General features: G+C 38.4%; 2 protein-coding genes across 2 annotated transcripts; both read left to right on the top strand.

The window, feature by feature from the left end:
* Positions 1-3,697: 3,697 nt before the first annotated feature.
* Positions 3,698-4,839, top strand: LOC145086035 (uncharacterized protein At1g76070-like). Its single transcript, XM_079023742.1, has one exon. The coding sequence runs from the start codon at positions 3,748-3,750 to the stop codon at positions 4,630-4,632; it is 885 nt and encodes a 294-aa protein (XP_078879868.1). The 5' UTR covers positions 3,698-3,747; the 3' UTR covers positions 4,633-4,839.
* A 1,165-nt stretch (positions 4,840-6,004) lies between these two features.
* On the top strand, positions 6,005-14,008 carry LOC145086034 (phospholipase D delta-like). The gene is made up of 10 exons (XM_079023740.1): positions 6,005-7,164; positions 7,771-7,887; positions 10,820-11,014; positions 11,159-11,440; positions 11,550-11,618; positions 11,932-12,079; positions 12,241-12,389; positions 12,872-13,024; positions 13,103-13,303; positions 13,397-14,008. Exons 1-10 carry the CDS (start codon positions 6,223-6,225, stop codon positions 13,685-13,687), a joined length of 2,547 nt encoding a protein of 848 aa, XP_078879866.1. The 5' UTR covers positions 6,005-6,222; the 3' UTR covers positions 13,688-14,008.
* Positions 14,009-22,694: the final 8,686 nt, after the last annotated feature.

Genomic DNA, 22,694 nt, shown 5'->3' with positions numbered 1-22,694 from the left:
AAATTTGCTACATAATTTATATTTTGCTAAATTGTAGCTGGAACTTAAGTTTCTAGTAGTGATTTAACTTAAATATAAAAGATAATTTTTTTATACAACAATACAAATAAACGGGACATAAATATTAATCCTTTTGAGAAAACTTAAAAGCGAATCTTTTCACCAAAGAATGGATGGATCAAAAATAAACTTTTAGAATTGGTTTTCAATGTTCTGCACACGTGCAAATCGTGGACGTGTGCTATGCGTATATAACATTCACGTGGTTTTCGCAAAATTTTCTTTATTCCTGCGCCTGCCACCTACCGTGACTGTGAAATAAGGTCAAACGCGCAACATATTATAATTTGTTTAGAATTCTTTAAAAATCCTAAATACGATAACATTTTTTTAACTATTTTGAAAAAAAAATGGCAAAAACTGATTGAGGGGTGACAAGTTTTCTCTTACTAATAACGATGCTTTAAAAAAAAAAAAAACATGCTTTTATTTAAGAATTAATGCTATTTGTATTATTGTTATTATTATTAAAAAAATACAATTAAAAAACATTTAATATTTTATTTAGCCGCAATAGAGTAACTCACAGTCCAACATAAAGAATTAAAGATTGCAAAAGTCAATAATTATCGTTACCTTTATGTTTCATACGAGAAATAAATAATTAGTAATGTTGATTACCACGTATACATGCTTAGCTGGAAGTCAGAACTCTAGTTTAGTCGTAGTTTCGCATGTCTCCTCCAAATTTTAAATGTGATGTTTGATTAATTAAACACAATCATTTTAGTGGCTAGACCTAAAAAAACTACAACATAGTTCATCATACTATGGTTACGTACACGGATACATGATTATAAACATTTAGAGCAAATTAATGTTACATTTTGGTAAAACGATATATATAATAGTAAGTTTGTTACATGTGAATGTTTTATTAAGCTCAAAGGACAAATGATTGTGAATCCTTAGATTGCAAATCAAAGAAATGTCGATATCAATGGAAGTTAAACGTACAACAAGATGCGATTTTAATCTTTTTTTGGAGAACAAAATTAATTATTTTAAAAACCAACATTCATAGTTTTTGGAATAATAATATTACCATGCATGATATTTTTTCTTTCGGGCTTTACGCTTTATTTATAGAACACTAATTTAATTAAAGCATACCAATTTATGCATACATTAATTGATAAAAAAAAGTTAGAACAAATTCAATAATGACCATAAATTGCTAATGAATATCCTTCATTACATATATTATTTGGTAAAAACGTATAAGTTTCTATACATAAAGAAGATGCTTATTCATATTTTGGTAAATGGTTATTGTCATTGTAGCCCAACAAACTTTCGTATATTGGTTTAAATGATCTCTCATGATTTTTTTTGGTAGTTTAGGGACATAAAGTTTATTTTTACCTGCTAAAAAAGGCCCAAGACTTCTTATTACCGGTAGCTTTGATGACGCGATTTTTTTCACAAGTTATAAAATTAAACTAAAATCCACATCACAAATTATCCATCCACTGAAACATAATATATGGACAATAATACCCTCGTCTCATTTTACCAACTATACCCACGAAGACTTTATATGTTCATGTTGAAGAACACCCACCTTCCAACACCTTCATCCGATAGCTTGGGTTCCTTAAATCATCGGCAACAAAATCCCCCTAAATCGATTGTAATAAGGTATTTAGAAGCAAGGAACAAAGATTTCCATTGTGATTAGGCGATTGATTATCCTAGAATTTGAGTGAAAAGGTGATTGATTATCCTAGAATTTGAGTGAAATTATAAATATTTAAATAAATTCCAGGCTCTGTTCATGTTCTATAATGATGTTCATGTTCATGAAGATCCTTAAACCACCGATCATTTCCACCGCTTACCGTCCACCTCCCAGTCTCCCACCATCCACCATCACTATCCATCCCTTACCACCACCTCGATCCATCTTCTACCACCAAAGCCAGAAATCACCACCACCATCGTCTACTTCCGAACACCATTACTGTTTCTTTCTCTCCCCCAATTGATAAGGTTGAAGCCATGCCTGTTGAATGTCCGAAACAAGTATGTACACTATTGATGAACCCATTGATGAACACCTGAAACCATGGTACAAAAACAAATGGAAAATATATAAAAAGATGGATCAGTAAAAAAAGCGTTGACCGATTACATAGTTTATTTGATCTTAAATCCCAGATCTGCACGTTTGTGTCTCCAACTTCATTTTTTTAACGAAATCAAATTCATCAGATTTGCGATTTTAGATCTGTATGTGTCTTCATCAGATCTGCAAGACGATGGTAGTCTATGGGTGGCCGGTGATAATAACAAGAAAGGATGTAGACAATCGAATGATGTAGGGTAATTTGCCGATGGAGAGGTACCTACTCTAGACGTAATTTTCAATTTATCAAGGTTCAGAGTCAAAATCAATCCCATGAATCTCTTATTTGACAGAGAAAAAAAAATTAAATCCACTAATTCTGTGTGTGTTTCATGATCTTTAAATTGGTCAAAAATCACTTTTGCTAACATATTAAACTCACCGGAGATCTGTTCAACTAGTTGCTCCGGCTTCATATCGTATATAGGATATGCAACTTCGACTTCTTGATTGTTGTTAAGCTCGTCGGGCTTTTCTTCATTTTGCCATTCCACCTGTGGCTCAAGAGCGGTATTTCTGATTTTTCCATCATCATCTTCTTGAGATTCTTCTGTAGTTTCACTTAGGGTTTCAGATTTTACAAATGTTAACGAATCAAGTTTCTCTTGTAAACCGACAAGCTCTTTTGCTATCGATTTCCCAACATCTCTCACAATCAGATGCAAACCCGGATGAATCGCATATCAAAGAACGAAATTATGATTCGAGCAACAAAAATATTACAATTGAGAAGATGAAGAAATGAAGGTGTACTTGAATGGTGTCTAGCTTTAGGAGAAGACTCACAGATTGTATCATCAACATTGTTTCAATTACATTAGGTGTTACACGTGGCAATTGATTTGTCATCTAAAGTTGTTGATTAGGATGGGTGTCACCGGATGACCCCTTCAAATTTGCTAAAAGGACATTTTAAAACCTAAAAAAACAAGTTCATGCCCTTCAAATACAAAAAAATAGTCATGATGACTATTTAAACCAATATACTAAAGTTTATTGGGTTATAGTGACAATAACCATTTGGTAAAATAATATAAACATGATGTATTTTCTCGCCTTTAAAACTCATAATTAGATAAATATGTTAAGTAAAATTGAATAAAGACGAGTATTCCTACAATCAGTGTTTGTTAGAGAATGTTTAGTGATAATTAGTAATATATATACCAAGTTAATTTGTGTGTCCACGATCCACTTATATAACTGATCCAAGTCATCCAACAATTGTCAATTAAAATGTTTACATATGTATATACAATAACCCAAGAAAGTTTTGGACCGTATATTAAACTATCAAAAGTGTAGGGGCTAGTGTTATGAAATAACCTTCAAATGAGTCAAACTAGGTTAACTTAACCTAAGTTTTACTATTGACTTTTTTATTCTAAACACGTTACCCTAATTTTGTCTCACTTCATATCGCCGGAGTTCGAGACTTTTCTCCCCCACCACCTAACCTTCCTCTCTCTTTCCTTGGATCACAATATATATACACCCAAAAAGTATGTCAGTAGTCATTATTTCATTCTTGAAGATAAGATTCGATCATACATAAGCAAATGGATCAACAAAAGGTATCATCAGCAAAAGCAAAGAACACACTCTTGAAGTTTCTACCAAGAGCAACATCATCGGTTACGTTTCAAAACCCTCCGATTTACAGTCCGGCGAAAGACAAGAGATCATCGGAAAAAACCCATAAATCCAATCTCGGAATTGGTTTCTCCGGTCCCATGGTTTCCATGATTCCGGCTGATACTCGCCGGAAAATCAAGAACAATTCAGATTACACCATCGTCTACGAACCCACTTCCCCAAGAGTTTCATGCATGGGTCAAGTCAAGTGCAAGCATCAAAAAGAAAAACTACAACGCCGCCATGGGAACGGCGTCGACGGCTACAAACCACCCAACTCTGTAAAAGTAAAACCCACAGATAAAGCTTCACGAGCAACATCTTTCACGCCGGCGCGGACATATAACGTCGAGGATGATGAAGATTCATCGAAAACTGAAAGTAAGAGCAAGAAAAAGTTAGGGTTTAAGAAAATATTTGGTGGGATTTCGATTACACCCGGCAGCAGTAGAAGAAAACCAGATCTTGATGATAAAAGGTCAAAGGCTCCATTGTATCTTGACAAAACTCCAAGTTTGAGCTCGATGAAACGGTTTTCTAGTGGTCGGGGTAAGCTTTCGAATATTGATTGGACAAAATTAGAGGCTGCAGCCATGGATTCCGGTGGTCGGAGTTATTATTCCGATGAAGAAAGTGATGATGAAGAGATTAAAATCCCTTCTTCTGCTCCAGTGGTGATGAGAAATCAAGGGTTTGATGATAAATTCATTACAGTTGCAGGTTTAAATTTGCAGCCAAGAAAGGAAATTAATCTGTGGAAGAGAAGAACCATGCCTCAACTTAAGCCTCTTCAATTGCATGATATTTAATTTTTTTTTTTTTTTTTTTTTGGAATTATAAGATTTATTGGTTTTTTTTTTGTGGAAAATTCTTTTATTCAATATTTTTTTGATTTGTTTGAGTCATGTGTAAATGGTCACAAGGATTTCTTTAAATGTATTTTCTTTTGAAGAATGTTGTAAATAAATATTATACCAATTTTGGTTTTGTAATGTTGAATATACAATTTTGGGAAATTGATTTCACACAATTGCATATATATATATATATATATATATATATATATATATATATATATATATATATATATATTATAATAAAAAGAAGAGTTTTATTCTCTTTTTGACATGTGTCATTCTATTAGGCCTTATAATTAATGCATATGTTATTCTCTTTTTGTCATGTGTCACCCTATTATGTCTTCTGATTAATCCACTTGTCAACCTATTGATTCTTAATTTCAAATTTTAAAATTTAAATTTCCCACTTTAATTAAATTAAAATAGTAACATTAGAATAAAAAATAAAATAAAATTAATACAAATTATAAAGTGATATAATTTCACATATTTATTTAAATCAATGATTATAGTTATATATAATTAAAAAATATCGTAATTAATAATTTATTTAAAATAATTAATTAATAATTTTGAGTTTTTATTATAAAAATTCAATTAATTTTGTAACCATGGTTTCCATGAGTTATAAAGTAGTATATATATATATATATATATATATATATATATATATATATATATATATATATATATATATATATATATTCTTTTGAGATTTTTTTGTTAGAAAAGACTTATTCACACGTAAAGAATAAAAAGCTTGAAGAGTAAAAAATAGGGCACCATTATTGTAGTCTTTTAGTCATTTCTAGTATTTATACATCCTTGTACGTTTTATTAAAAAAATAGTTAAAAATAATTTTGGTTAAATCGTTTTATTATAAAACTAATTATCTTAACCGCCTATATGTTATAATCAAGTTTAGTATATAAAATATTTATTTTATATAGTTATATTTAACAAATGAAAAATAATTGTCGACAGGTCAACACGAAAGACTCCTTTTACCATATTTAGATTAATCATTTTCTATTGCAAATTTGCAATTTGCTCTAAAATACATATATTCTCAACCAATTCTATTTTTTATGAATATATTTTTCAAATTAACATTTAATATTTATTATAAATAACAATATTAGTTTTAAAATTAAATTAAGTTATTAACAACCAACTCCATGTACATTGTACAATCAATAAATTTTTATTTTTATTCTTTTGAAGTCATATAAAAAGGCTTTCAACGTAAGTGTGCAGTCTGTGTTTATTTGGTCAACATTTTTTTTATTAAAAAAAATATTTAAAATTCTAATTTGGCTCTGCACGTGTTCAGGAGTTTTATGTTTTCGTCGCCCAATAGTTCGACCACCTTCTCCGCCGCAGACTTGCCATTTTTAGTATCCTCCGCCGTTGGAAGTACGCCGGAAGTGCAACGGCACCACCAACTTATTACCTTCGTCAATTCCTCCGGCGTGAGAAAACGCCATTGCACTTCCTTTAATCACATTTTACAGAGCAAAAAAATAAAATAAAATCCAATGTTGTTGCTAATGGGTAGCGGTGATTCAGACTCAGATCCGATCATTTATCTTCATGGAGTCTTAGAATTTACGATATCCGAAGCTCAATGTTTGCCGAACATGGACGTATTGACGCAACGTGTTCGACGTTGCTTAAACGCCCTCGAGCCTTCGAAACCACCGACGGCGTCATCGAAGAAAGGAACGCCGCGCCGACGTAGATTCGTTACCTGTGATCCGTACGCATCCGTCTGTCTCGCCGGTGCCACCGTCGCACGGACGCGCGTGATCCCTAACTCACAAGACCCTGTATGGGACGAGCATTTCGTTACGCCAGTCGCGCATCCGGTAACTCATGTGGAGATTCAGATAAAGGATAATGATGTTTTCGGTGCTGAATTGATCGGTGTGGCTATGATCTCCGCCGAAAGGATTCAATCCGGGGAGCTTATTGACGATTGGTTCCCCATTATCGGTCCATCAGGTAAACAACCAAAACCTAATTGCGCGATACGATTACAGCTCCAATATACCTCTTGTGAAGAGCAGAACGATCAATCAATCGAGGGCGAAGAGTCCTTTTGCTTGAGGGATAGTTATTTTCCGGTGAGATCCGGTGGGAGTGTGACTCTGTATCAGGATGCTCACACGGTGGAAGGGACGTTACCGGAAATTGAACTGGATGGAGGAGAAGAGGGTGGAGAGTGTAATTTCTTTAAGCAGAGGGGGTGTTGGGAAGATATTTGTCATGCTATACTGGAAGCACATCATCTTGTGTACATTGTTGGGTGGTCGATTTACGATAAGGTGAAGCTGATCAGAGAGCCAAACATGCCATTGCCAAATGGTGGAGATTTGACTCTTGGAGAGTTGTTGAAGTACAAATCAGAAGAAGGTGTGAGGGTTTTGTTGCTTGTTTGGGATGATAAGACTTCACACAACAAATTCTTCATTAAAACGGTATTTGCTCAATTATCCCTTCTGGTATTATGGGTTTTTTATTTCATCTTCATTCAATCTTATTCTTCATGATTCCTTACATTAATTCTGGTTTACAAGATTCTTTACATTAGATCGAATTTTTTACATATCTTAAATAGTGAAATATTTATTATGAATTCAATTATATATGATATTAAATGACACAAGTTTCCATTTCTTATAATATTTCTGTGAATTAACTATCAAAAAAGGTGTCACGTCTGTTGTTACAATTTGAGTTAATTGCAATGGTTTTGGACATATCAAATATAAAATAAATGTTCAAACATTATATTACACATTAATTGATGCTATTGAATTGGGTAGACAATATGATTGAGTTTGGTATGTGAATTGTGATATTCCATCGGTTCTATTCTTAATGCGTAGGTTAGGTAATTTAACAAACATTTGTCTTACATGTCAAGACGAAAACATTGTCATTCAAACAACGGTTTTAAAATAATAAAATGTGCCAAATCATGACCAAAAGTAGAAATTATGAAATTGGAAAGGAACAAATAGAAAAGAAGAAATGAAGTCTTTGACTTTGTTATGATTTTTTTGTTAATATTGTGTAAACAGGAAGGAGTGATGCAAACTCATGATGAAGATACTCGGAAGTTTTTCAAACACTCATCTGTTCACTGTGTATTGTCTCCCCGATATGCAAGCACTAAGCTTAGCATAATTAAACAACAGGCATGTTCTTTTGACCACTCTCCATATTTTATTAACTTATTCAATTCACAGATTTTTCTATTAGATTATTGCCATGTGCAAGTTCAAAAGGTTCTAGTACTTTAGGTTATTATGGTTTCTTTTATAAAAAATTGTCCATGTGTATGAATGCGAAAATCTACAACAGCTAAAAGTCACAATAATGTTCATCATTTTACTTTATATAATTATATAGAATGAACATGCAACTAATTGACATTTTTTTTCAAGTAAAAGAAAACTAGGTACATAATGTTTGCTATGATGGAATTGGGATGTAGAATGTGATTCATTCCATTTTGTTAATTATCATATTTGTCTAGAGGTGGTTTCATTCTATCGAAAATCCCATATTTATTTATGTAATCTTTAACGGTATTGATCTTTTTTTAAAAGATGTTAATTACATTATAGTTTTGTTTTCTAAAAGTAACTAGAAATATATTATTTTGTCCTACTCTTATTTGGGTTTCAATTTTAATTTTTGAAAATTAAAATTCATTGACTATAACTAAATAACGCATAGAATAGGGTTAAAAGTATGCATTGTATTACCTTGCTTATTCCATTACCCTTTACATATCATTTTTTAGGCTTCGTTTGAGGTTTTGATAAACTAGTTTATTTTTTGAGCTTTTTATGTTGTCTGTGTTTGATAAGCCAAATAATAACTTATAAGCTAGCTTTTTGAAAAGCTATTTAAACTAACTTTTTAGGAGTTTTTTTTTTTTTTAAATTTCCAAATACACCCCTTAATTAATTATAGAAACACATACTTTTATATGTTCTTTTATGTAATCTTATATATTTCAGCTAGCTTTATCAAACATTACTTTTTATCAGTTAACTTTTTAGTTATCAGCTAGCTTTTTATTTAACAGTTAGCTTTTCAGCTATAACGCCAAAAATACTTTATTATAATCTTATTAATAATTTGGTAGCTTATAGCCGAGGTTGACAATAAGACCGGAAGGAGTGGGATGGAAGTTTCCCTCACTTTTTGTGGGTCATACCCTTCTTTCTTTCACTTTTCTTTCCCTCACCTAAAACACAATGAATGGGTGGGAAGTCATTCCCTCATTTTTTTTATTAAATAAAATTATTTTTTTTTGTTATGAATTATAATTTTTAAATTAATACTAAACATAAAATTTAATTAAAAATAAAAAGCATTTCATTAATTAGAATAAAACTTACATTAAACCTAAAATTTAGAATAGTAGAAAATTAAAAACACACACACACACACAAACTAAAAATCAAACAAACCAACAACGACCTACAAAAAATATTTTTTCAGAATTTTTTTCCTCTTCTTCATTACGAGCTCGAGAGCCTGTCCCGAGAGATGATCGACGTTTTCCATTAAAAACTTCATGTCTTCCATTTCTTGTCTCTCCGCCCGTTCATTTTTCCTTGTTTCTTCTTTTTCTTTGTCGAAAGCCAAACGTTCGGAGAAATTTAGATTATATTGATCAAACGACGATGTTATCTTCCACATTTCGTCAATATCCACGCTGAAATCAGATGCACCCGAAGAAGTCCCTTTTCCCTTTCTCATCGCTTTGTCCCTACCCATTGGGCGGATAATTTCTTCTAGCTCGAGTTCGTCGTCCTGATTTAAATCTAGACCGACCCGAGCATCGGAGAAGATTGTGTAACTACTAGAGCCCGTTTTAGTTCGCTTTGATTGTTGGACTCCAAAATAAAATCCTGCTCGTATTTTTTCCACCTAGGACTTCGGACCAATAATTTCCAACAATCGTGCCACTTGAATGGTTTTCCGACTTCCTCAAGGTAAAACTGCAACGCTTCTTGAAGTATTTCTTCGTCGCCTTGGCCGTTTTTTCGTTGGGTTTTTAGGTTGTTGTACAACCCGTTAATTTTTGAAACCCCCTTTGCTATTTCTCGAAACTTCGAATTAAGTTGATGTTTCGTACGGTAGTCGTTACATTTTCCTAACTCCTTTCGAAATCGTCCTAAAATGCGAAACCAAAAATGTTCTCCCAGTTGTGCGTTTCCCTGAATCGAATCTTCAGAAATATCAACCCAAGCTTTGACCAACACTAGCTCTTCGTGTGGAACCCATGCTGTCGATATTTGTCTTCCCGGTTGTGCGACACCCTCGCGCGCTTGTTTTTTCCCTTTACGTCTTTGTGGTGGTGGTGTTGGTTGAGTTTCGGGAACCATATCTTCTTCTTCCGCGTCATCCGATTCATCGACAAGTTCGTGTTGTTGATGGGTTTGGGTTTGAGTTTCAGTTTGAGTTTGGGGTTGAGGTTGAGGTTGATTTGACGATTGTTGATCCGGAAACACAACAAAGTTTGAAAACATTTGCGACGGAACATTTGGAACTTGCATCGGGTAATATTGGCCAACATTTTGGTATTGGAATTGTAGTGAGGATTGAATGAGAGCATCGAGTTGGGGGCGGTAAACTCCTTGCGGGGATGAATCGATAGCAAAAATGTTACGATGAGGGATGTTTATACTCGAACCATGACTTTTTTTTTTTTTTCCTTTGATCGAAAGTTGAGATTTGATTGTCAGGATTCATTTTTTTTGTTGATATAAAGTAGAGAGAATAGAGGGTAGTGTAATGTTTGACAATATATGTATGTATTTATAGGAGTGGAAAAAAGATAAAAAAAAAGAAAAACTAAAAAAACCACAAAGAGCTAAAAAAGAAAAACTAAAAATTACCGTTGATTAACGGTTGTTTTTTGAAAAAAAAAGAAAAAAATTCGCCAGCCAATCGCAACAAGAAAGAGAGAGCGGGAGAGACTCCCCTCTCCGTTTCCTACACTATGCTTTCCCGCGCCGACGGTGCGGTGTTCCGCCGGGCGGGAAACATCCTGCTGCCTTTCCCCGTGCCTGCTCCGTCCGACCTAATTGGTACCTTTAAATCATACAGGTTGTTGGAACTCTATATACTCATCATCAAAAATGTGTGATAGTGGATACATTCGCCCAAGGAAATTACAGGAAAATATCCGCTTTTATTGGAGGATTGGACCTCTGCGATGGACGCTATGACACACCAGATCATCGTCTATTTCAAGATGTCGACACTGTATTTGCCACCGATTTTCACAATCCAACATTTTCTGTAAGTCTATAAATTATTTTAACTACATTTTCTACCTTTTTCTATTTTAGCTCTCGTATTACAACACTGTACTACGAAAAATCTAGTAAATTACATAAATGCCATCCAAATTAGGGTAAAATTTTCAAAATCATGAATAAATAGTCAGGTACACGTGCTCCAAGGGAACCATGGCATGATTTACATTGCAAAATCGATGGTCCAGCTGCATACGATGTTCTCACAAACTTTGAGCAAAGATGGAGAAAAGCCACAAGATGGTCTGAACTTGGACGCCGTTTCAAAAGAATCTCTCATTGTCATGAAGATGCGTTGCTTAAAATAGAACGCATTTCATGGATACTCAATCCTTCCTCTGATCTTCCAGAAGATGCTCCTGCTTCATGGCTTTCAAGGGACAACGATCCTCAAAACTGGCATGTTCAGGTTCATCATTCTTCAAATATATATGAGAAAAATTGTTCAAAATCTAATCGTTGTTCTGTAATTCTTTTTCAAAATTGATTTATTGCGATTTCTTTTCACTCATTCACAGGTTTTCCGCTCAATCGATTCTGGCTCGTTGAGAGGATTTCCAAAAGATGCTCGAGAAGCTGAAAATCAGGTTTATTTTTGTTACAAAGAAATGAGACGATTGTCACTAAATAGCAATCAAATTTCACACTTGTTCCACTCAACTTCATACCAGTTATGAAATTGTATCAATGAATTTGCCACGTCAGCACCACGTCAACAACATAAATACACAATATTACAACAATGGAACCAAATTGAAAGATGAGTGGTTGAAACCTTTTGAAAAAAGTTTGAATCACATAGGTGCAAACTAGTTTGTTGACATTACCAAAATCTTTTACAAGAATTGAATATATATTGACATGTCCAGTGTTGAAATAAATGCTTTTTACTTATTGCAGAAACTAGTTTGTGCAAAACATCTTGTGATTGATAAGAGCATTCAAAAAGCCTACATTCAAGCCATAAGATCTGCAAAAAAGTTCATCTACATTGAGAATCAATATTTTCTCGGGTCATCATACGGATGGCTATCTCATAAAGATGCAGGTTGCGCACTTTCTATTTAAATCTTCATCAATCTTCTAAATTTCGTAACATGTATTTTGAAAAAATTATTCTCATTTTATGATCTTAATTAATTAATTAATGTTTTACTTTATCCTTTTATGATTTTGAGGAAAATGGTTAGTTTTTTTTTGTATTGTTAGGTGCTGATCATTTAATACCAATGGAGATTACATTAAAGATTACTAGTAAGATAAGGGCAAATGAGAGATTTGCGGTTTACATCATCATTCCAATGTGGCCTGAAGGCCATCCCACCTCTGCCCCTGTTCAAGAAATTTTATTCTGGCAGGTAGATTTTAATTGAGTTTAAATTACACGAATGGTCCCTATGGTTTCGGGTAATTTTCACGTTTGGTCCCTAAGTTATTTTTTTAACTCGTAAGGTCCCTACAATTTGTTTTTGTTGCGCACTTGGTCCCTGTCTTATCTAAAAAAACTATTTTGCCATTGACTTTTTAATTTATTTAAATAAACACACACCCCAACCCCACTTCCACAGTTTCACCTCACCTTACCTTACCTACCCCACCTTATTTAAATAAATTAAAAACTCAAGGGCAAATAGTCTTTTTAGGTAAGACAGGGACCAAGCGCGCAACAAAACCAAACTGTAGGGACCTTCCGAGTTAAAAAAATAAGTTAGGGACCAAACATGAAAATTACCCCAAACCATAGGGACCATTCGTGTAATTTACTCATTTTAATTCATAAAACTTTCTTATAAATGACCATTTTACCCTTGAATTAATTAATTGTGGTTGGGTCTCCCAGGGACAAACTATGCAAATGATGTACGATATTATTGCTCAAGAGCTAAAGAATTCAGAAATCACGGATGCACATCCACAAGACTACTTAAATTTCTACTGCCTTGGGAATCGTGAAAGAGGCAAAGAAGAAGACTCAACTTCCGGAAGTAATTCGGTAAATAACGATGCAACATTTCATATATAATTATAATACATGTCTCTACTGTTTTTATTTTATTTATAAAAATTTCAGGTTTCGGCTTCTTATAAAAACGGAAGGTTCATGATATATGTACATGCTAAAGGAATGATTGTAGATGATGAGTATGTGATATTGGGATCTGCTAACATCAACCAAAGATCAATGGCTGGTTCAAGAGATACAGAGATAGCTATGGGCGCTTATCAGCCTAATCACACATGGACTCAAAAGCAAGACCATCCCCATGGTCAAGTTAGTATTTTTTATTTTTTATTTTTTATTCTCACTCTTGTCTATGTAAAAAGACGAAAATACCCTTCTCATCAGAACAAAAACAATGATTAGGTATACGGATATAGAATGTCATTATGGGCAGAACACATGGGAATTGAAGACCACATCAAGGAGCCACAAAGCTTAGACTGTGTGCAAAATGTAAACAATTTAGCAGAAGAAAATTGGACAAGATTCACATCAGACGATTTTACCCCTCTACAAGGCCACCTTCTTAAATACCCTGTCAAAGTCGATGAGGACGGAAAAGTAAGTCCCTTACCTAGACACGAATGTTTCCCGGATGTTGGGGGTAAGGTTCTTGGTTCTCTTTCTAATCTCCCTAGTGCCTTGACCACATAAAACTCATTGACTTATTGACTTTTCAAATCATCTTTACAAAAAAAAGATTAATACCCTTTTTGGAATTTTGCAAGAGTTGGGTTAGGTTATAACGGAAAACAAAGTACATTGCCATTTTTTGTGAAGTTTTCCGATTATGGAAACTGACAAGTGTTGATTGTCAATATCATGTCATGTGTATATATAAATATATATACGTGCATATACTCGGATGAGTTATGCTATTTTTTGTAGGGTAAGCTTACCTGATGTTATTTATTTTATTTTATTTTATTAATTTAGTGTTTAAACAAGTAACTTACATAATCCATTTTTTAGTAACTTCATGGGGTGGATTTGTTTTGTCATTTGTATCTTGCTCATTTACATAATCCATAGGGGCTATTTGATGTCTCTTACTGGTTCGGTTGGCTTGAGACTATTTGATATCATATTTAGAAGCCTTTGACTTGGTCCAGGCTACTTTGATATGCCACCTACTCCTGTTAGATTAAAGGTTGTGTCTAATTCAACCAGATCTAAGGTTGTGTCTAATTCAACCATATCTGACTCAAAACTTAACAATGGTTCTACTTACGTTACTCAAATTAGTTTAAGAGGCTTAAACAAACAACTTTCAACTTTATTCCAATATTCTAGAAAATTTTGGATGTTTTAAAGATATATGTGTTTTTTTTCAATTTTTTTTTCATAGAGGTTTAATTACTTGATTTTCATTTTTCCCCTGGTGTTATGTCAAATATGAACTTTTTACACGTGTTGCAAGCTCTTGAAGACGTGGTTAAATTTTAACCCATTAAAATGAATTGAAATCTCGTTTTAAACAGGGAAAAAAATGAAATTGTCACTTGTCCAAATATTATCTATAATTCGTCATCATCGTGAGTTGTTTGAAGGGATAATGACTTGAGAGGGTAATGTATTTTAGTTTTTGGTCACATTTGGTCACTATATTAATTTTCTTGATTTATTAACCCTTGAACTTGTTGAAACGTGTACATCATACCATTATGACCGGTAATAGTTGGTTTTCCAGTTCCCCACGTGGTTTCCGACAAAGTATGATTTTCGATCATCTTCTTTGGTGACATTTCCGACATTCCTTATCTTCAGCTACACTTTTAATCTAGGTTTTATTGAAGGAATTAGACACAAAAATCAGAAAATGAACTAAAAAACCACACCCAACTATGTGTACTTGGTGTTCGTGTGTGAAAATTCGAAGCCGGTGAAGATGAAGATGAACATGAACACACAAAAATCAACTAACAAACAGTAGCCTCCGATCTACAAACTCTTGTCGGAACAAGCGACGGTAAACCGTTGTTGGAGCATTGTTGTCTTCTCTGGAATGCCGCCTTTCTTCATTCTAATTTTCTACAAAACCAAGCTCCGATCTGCAAACCCTAACACCTATGGTTCAGATTTGGGTTTCAAGGGAAAAGTTTTCAAATGCTCTTTCTTGTTCATCTCGCTCATTGATGTCAGAGCTGTTACTCTTCAGATTTCGAAGATTCACTACAGATTTCGAGCTTCCTTTTAGATTAAAACCCAGTGATTTATGGATTTTTGGGTACTACACACATGATGAACACACAAACGATGAGCATATCTGATATGTGTTTTGTTTTAGAGATGGGGTTTAATGAACTACCATTGAAACCCATAAAACCTTAAAAATCTGAGATAGTGTAACAACGTAAATTTTCAAAACAATTTTTCATTTTTAAATCGTACTTTTAATCATAAAAACAATATCAAAACATCATGTATCCAATGTTATCATTACAAAACAATTCCCAGAATCTCAAAACATAATCTCTATGAGTGTGTACGGATCATGCCGGCGCGTTCCCGTGATCCTCGCTAGTACTTGAAACACATAACACAACAACTGTAAGCATACATGCTTAGTGAGTTCCCCAAAATACCACATACAACACATACGCCTTTCCAAGCCATAACTCTTTGGGACCTTCCGGTCCAAGTGTCTTAGGGGACTTCTGTCCCAAATCCCGGTAGACCTTCCGGTGCTACCCGTATCGACCTTCCGGTCCGTAACCTCCCGACCTTCCGGTCCATATCATCTTGACCTTCCGGTCCTTATCATACATAGCATACATAACACATACATATCACATAACAGCATACAACACATACATCTCATAGCATATAAGACCTTCCGGTCACACATAGGTACTACAGTTTAGTGAGAAGACTCACCTCAAATGAAGTCGGAAAAACTCTCGTGCTCAACGTCCCGACCTAGCCTCCTCCTATCATTCACATAACATTCCCGATCAATACTCTCTCATAGTCTCATCCCTAAGGATTTGGTAGAAGACCATTCTACCCCTCCCTGAATTCTCTTGAATCAATCTTGACCAGAACCCTAAGGTCAACGGAAGTCAACGGTCAAACATTGACCCAACTCGTCGAGTACACATGGGCGACTCGGCGAGTCCATGCGGGTCCTCTGAATCCTTCTAGCCTCGCTTGGCACGTCGAGTCATCACTTCACTCAACGGGTTATGCCTGTCACAAATCGCGGGGGCAACCTTGACTCGACTCGTCGAGTCCACTTATGAACTCGGCGAGTTGCTTCCATGCTCACACTGAAATGACCTTTTGAGGTCAGATCTGCTTCTCTAACCTATAGATCTGACCTTCCCAAGCATGATAATCACGTAAAGGTTCGAACTTTAGGCCCATGCATCACACTATCATCTCTATATGCCAAAATAACCCTTAATATAATAACCTAGGCCCTAAAACTCATTAAAGATTGCATAAAGCTGAAGAATAGGGACTCTCTGGACCTCTCAAGGTCCAGATATGATAATATTGTCAGAAGGGGACATCACACACACTAGATCTCTACCAAAAGAGAATAGAAGAAACCCTAGATTCATGAAATCTATTACTCAAACGAAGATGGACATGAATCCTTACCTCTCACAGCAGATCTGAACGAAATGATGGAAGATTTGAGTCCCACAAGTCAGCCTAGCTCGAAATCCTTCCTTCCCTTTGCTAAAACACACCAAAGAATGATGAATTAGCCCTCCTCTTGCACTATAAACTTCTCTCTGCTCTCTAGGGTTTCTCAGGGGAGTAGTGGCCGCAAATGAAGGCCATAAAGGCCTTTAAATAGGGCTCAGGCCTGTAGATTTAGGGTTTCTGTCTTCAGCGCAGACTCGTCGAGTCACCCTACCGACTCGCCGAGCCCATTCATTAATCCAGTCAGCAAATCGCGATCGTACTCGACGAGTCTAGGCACCAACTCGTTGAGTCCTTCCCTCTAACTCAAAATAAATGAACAATATAGAATACCTTGGAATCCGGATGTTACAATTCTCCCCCACTAGAATTAGACTTCGTCCACGAAGTCTCGCTCGGCAAACAACTCAGGATGCTGCTTCCGCATCTCCAACTCCGGCTCACAAGTCAGCTCGGAACCTCTCCGATGTTGCCACTGGACCTGAACCAGAGGCACTTCCTTGTTCCTCAGAACCTTGGCCTTCCGATCCAGGATCGCGATCGGTCTCTCAACATAATTCAGGTTCGCATCCATCTGAATATCCTCCAGCGGCACCACCGCCGACTCTTCTGCTATACACTTCCTCAACTGAGACACATGAAAGGTATCATGAATCTGGCTCAACTCCGCAGGTAGCTCCAACCGATACGCCACCCTGCCCACCCTCGCGGTCACCCTGAACGACCCAATGTACCGGGGCCCCAGCTTGCACCTCTTCCTGAATTGAATCACTCCTTTCCAAGGAGATACCTTCAGGAGTACGAAGTCTCCCACCTGGAATTCAAGCTCGGATCGTCGCCTATCCGCATAAGTCTTCTGGCGACTCTGAGCGGTCAACAACCTTTGCCTAACCTACTGTATCTGCTCGGTCTTCTGAAGCACTATCGCAGTGCTGCTCGTCACGCGCTGCCCTACCTCTCCCTAGCAAAATGGGAGTCCGACACCTCCTCCCACACAACAACTTGGAGGGTGGCATACCAATACTCGAATGGTGGCTGTTGTTATAGGAAAACTCAGCCAACAGCAAATAAGTGTCCCAACTTCCTCCGAAGTCCAGCACACATGCCCGAAGCATGTCCTCGAACGTCTGAATCGTCCGCTCACTCTGTCCGTCCGTCTGCGGGTGGTAAGGGGTACTGAAATGCAGCCTCATGCCGAACTCCTCGTGGAATTTCTTCCAGAACGTGGAAGTGAAATTTACATCTCGATCTGACACAATCGAAATCGGTACTCCATGCCGCGATACCACCTCCTTCATATACAGCTCTGCCAGTCTCTTCGCAGAAGAGCTCTCACTGATAGCAAGGAATTGAGCGCTCTTCGTCAGCCGATCGACAATCACCCAAATTGCATCGACACCCCTCGCGGTCCTTGGCAAATTGGTGATAAAATCCATGGAAATCTGTTCTCACTTCCACTGGGGAACCTCAAGCGGCTGCAACTTGCCGTGCGGACGCTGGTGCTCAGCCTTAACCTTGCGACAGATCAAGCACCTCTCGCCAAACCATGCTACACCCCTCTTCATACAGGGCCACCAATAATCTTTCTTCAGATCCAAATACATCTTAGTGGCCCCGGGATGGATCGAGAACCTCGATCTATGTGCCTCCTCCATCAAGGTGGTACGTACCCCGCCTGCATATAGCACCTAAATCCGACCGTAAAAGGTCATAAGCTCTCGGTTATCGGTAACGAACTCAGATACTTGCCCAATCACCCGCTCTCTCTTGCAGTTCTCCGGTCTCACAGCCTCTGCCTGGGCCTCCCGAATGGTGTCCAACACCGAAGTCATCACCGTCAACCGCATACAAATGTCTCGAATCGCGACACTCTCCACCCTACGGCTTAGGGCATCAGCTACAATATTAGCTTTGCCCGGGTGGTACAGGATCTCGCAACCGTAATCCTTTACCACATCCAACCATCTCCTCTGGCGCATATTCAGGTTGGGCTGATCCATCAAATACTTCAAGCTCTTGTGGTCCATGTATATGGTACACCGAACCCCATACAAATAGTGACGCCAGATATTGAGGGCGAACACCACTGCCCCCAACTCCAGATCGTGGGTGGGATACCTCGTCTCATGAGGCTTCAGCTGCCTCAATGCATACGTTATTACATGCCCCCTCTGTATAAGTACTGCACCCAACCCCGATATCGATGCGTCACAATACACCATAAAATCCTCCATCCCTTCCGGGAGGGCTAACACCGGGGCCTCGCATAGTCTCTAGCGAAGTGTCTCAAACGAGGTTTGCTGCTCCAGACCCCATGAAAAAGCAACACCCTTCCGGGTCAACCTGGTGAGAGGCACGACAATTTTGGAGAAATCCTTGATAAACCTCTGATAGTAGTCGACCAATCCCAGAAAGCTCCTGATCTCGGTGGGTGATCTCGGCACCTCCCACCTCATAACCGCCTCAATATTGGCCGGACCGACCAATATCCCAATTTGGTTAATGAGGTTTCCTAAGAACTGGACCTCTCGTAACCAAAAATCACACTTGGAGAATTTGGCGAAAAGCCTCTCGTAACCAAAAATCACACTTGGAGAATTCGTCGATGAACATGATCACCGACCGATCCAGCATCGGCCTGCACACCCTGTTCATGAGATCCATGAACGCTTCCGGTGCATTGGTGAGCCCAAAAGGCATCACCACGAACTCGTAATGCCCATAACGAGTTTTGAACGCCGTTTTCTGGATATCTTCATCCCACACTCTCATCTGATGATATCCCGACCTCAAGTCTATCTTCGAGAACCAAGATGCTCCCTGCAACTGATCGAACAGATCGTCGATCCTCGGTAATGGATAATGGTTCTTGATCGTCAACCTGTTCAACTCCCGGTAATCAATGCACATCTGGTGTGAACCATCCTTTTTCTTGACAAAAAAGACCGGCGCTCCCCATGGTGAGCTACTCGGTCTAATAAACCCCTTCCCCAGCAGCTCCTGAAGCTGCAAGGATAACTCCTGCATCTCTGGCGGCGCAAGGCGATAAGGCGCCTTGGCAATAGGTGCTGCCCCCGGAACCAAATCGATGCAGAACTCTACCTGCCTCTCGGGAGGCACACCAGACAACTCCCTGGGAAAAACATCCAGGAACTCGCGCACTATCGGAACATCATCAATCGAACTTGGCCTCCCAGTGGCCACTCATGTATCCGTCACATAGGCTACAAATCCGCTGCATCCCTGCTGTAAACTCTGTCTCGCTCTGGCAGCCGAACAAAATGCTGACCCACATCGGGTAACCTCGTTCTACACCGTAAGTACTCCCCCACTAGGGTCTCGTATCGTCACCAACTGTCGCTCACAGTCTATAACAGCTCCAAATCGGCTCAACCAATCCATGCCCACTATAACACACACATCCCCCATCGCAATCGGGACCAGATCTATCGGAAACTCAACACCGAAGATCTCGAGTACACATCCTCGAATCACATCCGTAGCATACACCGCTCGCTCGTCAGCTATAGAAACTCATAGAGGTCGACTCAACGCCTCTCGTCGAATACTGATGTGCTGACTAAACGCTAAGGATACAAATGAACGACTCGCACCCGAGTCAAATAACACCAAAGCAGGTACAAAATTCACAAGAAAAGTACCTACGCATATCATAAAATAAGCACCATATCACAACTCAGTAAAAATAAATGAAAGAATACGTACCAGCCACGACATCGGGCACTGCGCGGACCTCCTCCGCTGTCAACTGGAAAGCTCTCCCGCGAGCCTTTGGTGCCTCGGCCTTCACTGGCCGTCCCTCAGTAACACGTGCAGTAGCAGGGGAAGACCCCTGCGCTGATCCCTGTAACAGCTGTGGGCACTCGACCTTCCGATGGCCCGTCTGGTTGCATTGAAAGCAAACCATAAATCCCATGGGGCAGTCCTTGGCTATATGCCCCTCTTTGCCACATTTGTAGCAAGCACCTGATCGACAGACCCCATCATGTCCCTTGTCGCACTTCCCATAAGTGCGGCCCTTCTTGCCTCCCGATCTCGCATCAGCGGGTTTAGCCCGCTTGGCTTCCGGCTGAGACTGTATCGGCCGCCTATCCATCACCTGAGACTCGACCTCCTCTCTAGCCTGAGTCTCCAACTCAATCTCCCTCTTCCGGGCATTTGCTTGGAGCTCAACAAATGTCCGGTAAGTCGAGTTCGACACGAACTCCCGAATATCCCTTCTCAGTATGCCTAGATATTGACTCAAGCGTGCCTGCTCAGAAGACACCTGCTTAGGGAAAAACATCGCCCTCTTGTGAAACATCCTGGTAATCGTAGTAACAGACTTAGTACCCTGCTTGAGGGTCAAAAACTCCTGGGCCAGTCTTTCCCTCTCCACCGGAGGAACATACTCGTCTCTGAACATGGTGGTAAACCTCTCCCAGGTCACCTCTGAAAGCTGTGCAAGAGTGAAGTTCGCCGTCACGAACTTCCACCAAGCCTTCGCTCCCAAGCGGAGCTGGTTCAGCGCGGACTGTACCCTCAGATGCTCCGGACATGAACATGTGTAGAAGCATCCCTCAATATCAGAAATTCATCTCATCACAGCGATCAGATCCTGCGTCCCATCAAACTCTGGTGGCTTCGTGTTGCTGAACTCCCGAAACAACAACGAGTCACCTCCCTAAGGTCTAGCAGCAGCTACAGCTGCAGTAGCTGCAGCAGCCGCAACCTCAGTAACTGCTGCGTACCGCTCATCAAAGGTCTCAATCAGTGTGGTCTTGATAGACCCAAACATCTCCGGAATCTCGGCTCGAATCGCCGCAGCCACCTCATCGTGGATCATCTGACGAAGCTCGTCGTCACTCACGCCACTCGTCTCAGGTCTGTGGCGTGTCCCAACCATGATGTCTCTGAAATACAACATAAAAATATCAAAGACTCGCTCGAGCATACTCACACTTGATAACTCAACCCTACTTGTTCCCTAGTATCCTAAGGATTCTTACTTGGAATACACACTGCTCCAGTATCTTCAGTAGTATGGGCCCTATACTACCATCCACACCACATCAGTATTCACCCCAAGTCCTCCTCTTTGGATCCCAGTCACAAGTACTCTACATCTCGCTAGCATAGGCTACCCTTTGGTAAACCTCTCATAAGCTCCTCACTGCTACCTACTCACTCTCAAGCATCTCATAGCAATAGAAATCTTCCTAGGCTAAGGCATCACAAATCAGGCCACTCTAGTCCTAATATGAATACCTAGCCTACTTTAGCATAACATATCTCATAACACATAATGTAAGGGTATTTTGGGAAATCACCGTTCGGGTGTTGGCTGGTCGTACACACTGCTTCCTTCTGCTTTCCTCAAATCCTTTTACTTCTTTAGAAAAATTGTTTATTTTATGAAAAACTTTATCAAATCCTCAGCTTGAGTTCAAATACACCCGAAGGTGCATCCGAATCCCTCAAACCAAGGCTCTAATACCAACTTGTAACAACGTAAATTTTCAAAACAATTTTTCATTTTTAAATCGTACTTTTAATCATAAAAACAATATCAAAACATCATGTATCCAATGTTATCATTACAAAACAATTTCCAGAATCTCAAAACATAATCTCTATGAGTGTGTACGGATCATGCCGCCGCCTTCCTGCGATCCTCGCTAGTACCTGAAACACATAACACAACAACTGTAAGCATAAATGCTTAGTGAGTTCCCCAAAATACCAAATACAACACATACGCCTTTCCAGACCATAACTCTGTGGGAACTTCCGATCCAAGTGTCTCAGGGGACTTCCGTTCCAAATCCCGGTAGACCTTCCGGTGCTACCCGTATCGACCTTCCGGTCCGTAACCTCCCGACCTTCCGGTCCATATCATCTTGACCTTCCGGTCCTTATCATATATAACATACATAATACATACATATCACATAACAGCATACAACACATACATCTCATAGCATATAAGACCTTCCGGTCACACATA

The sequence above is a fragment of the Lactuca serriola genome, chromosome 2 (genome assembly GCF_051521515.1).
Source record: "Lactuca serriola cultivar US96UC23 chromosome 2, Lser_US96UC23_V15, whole genome shotgun sequence".
NCBI classification, from domain to species: domain Eukaryota; kingdom Viridiplantae; phylum Streptophyta; class Magnoliopsida; order Asterales; family Asteraceae; genus Lactuca; species Lactuca serriola.
Note: the sequence above shows the minus strand (reverse complement) of the source record. Positions and strands in the feature narration are given on the sequence as shown.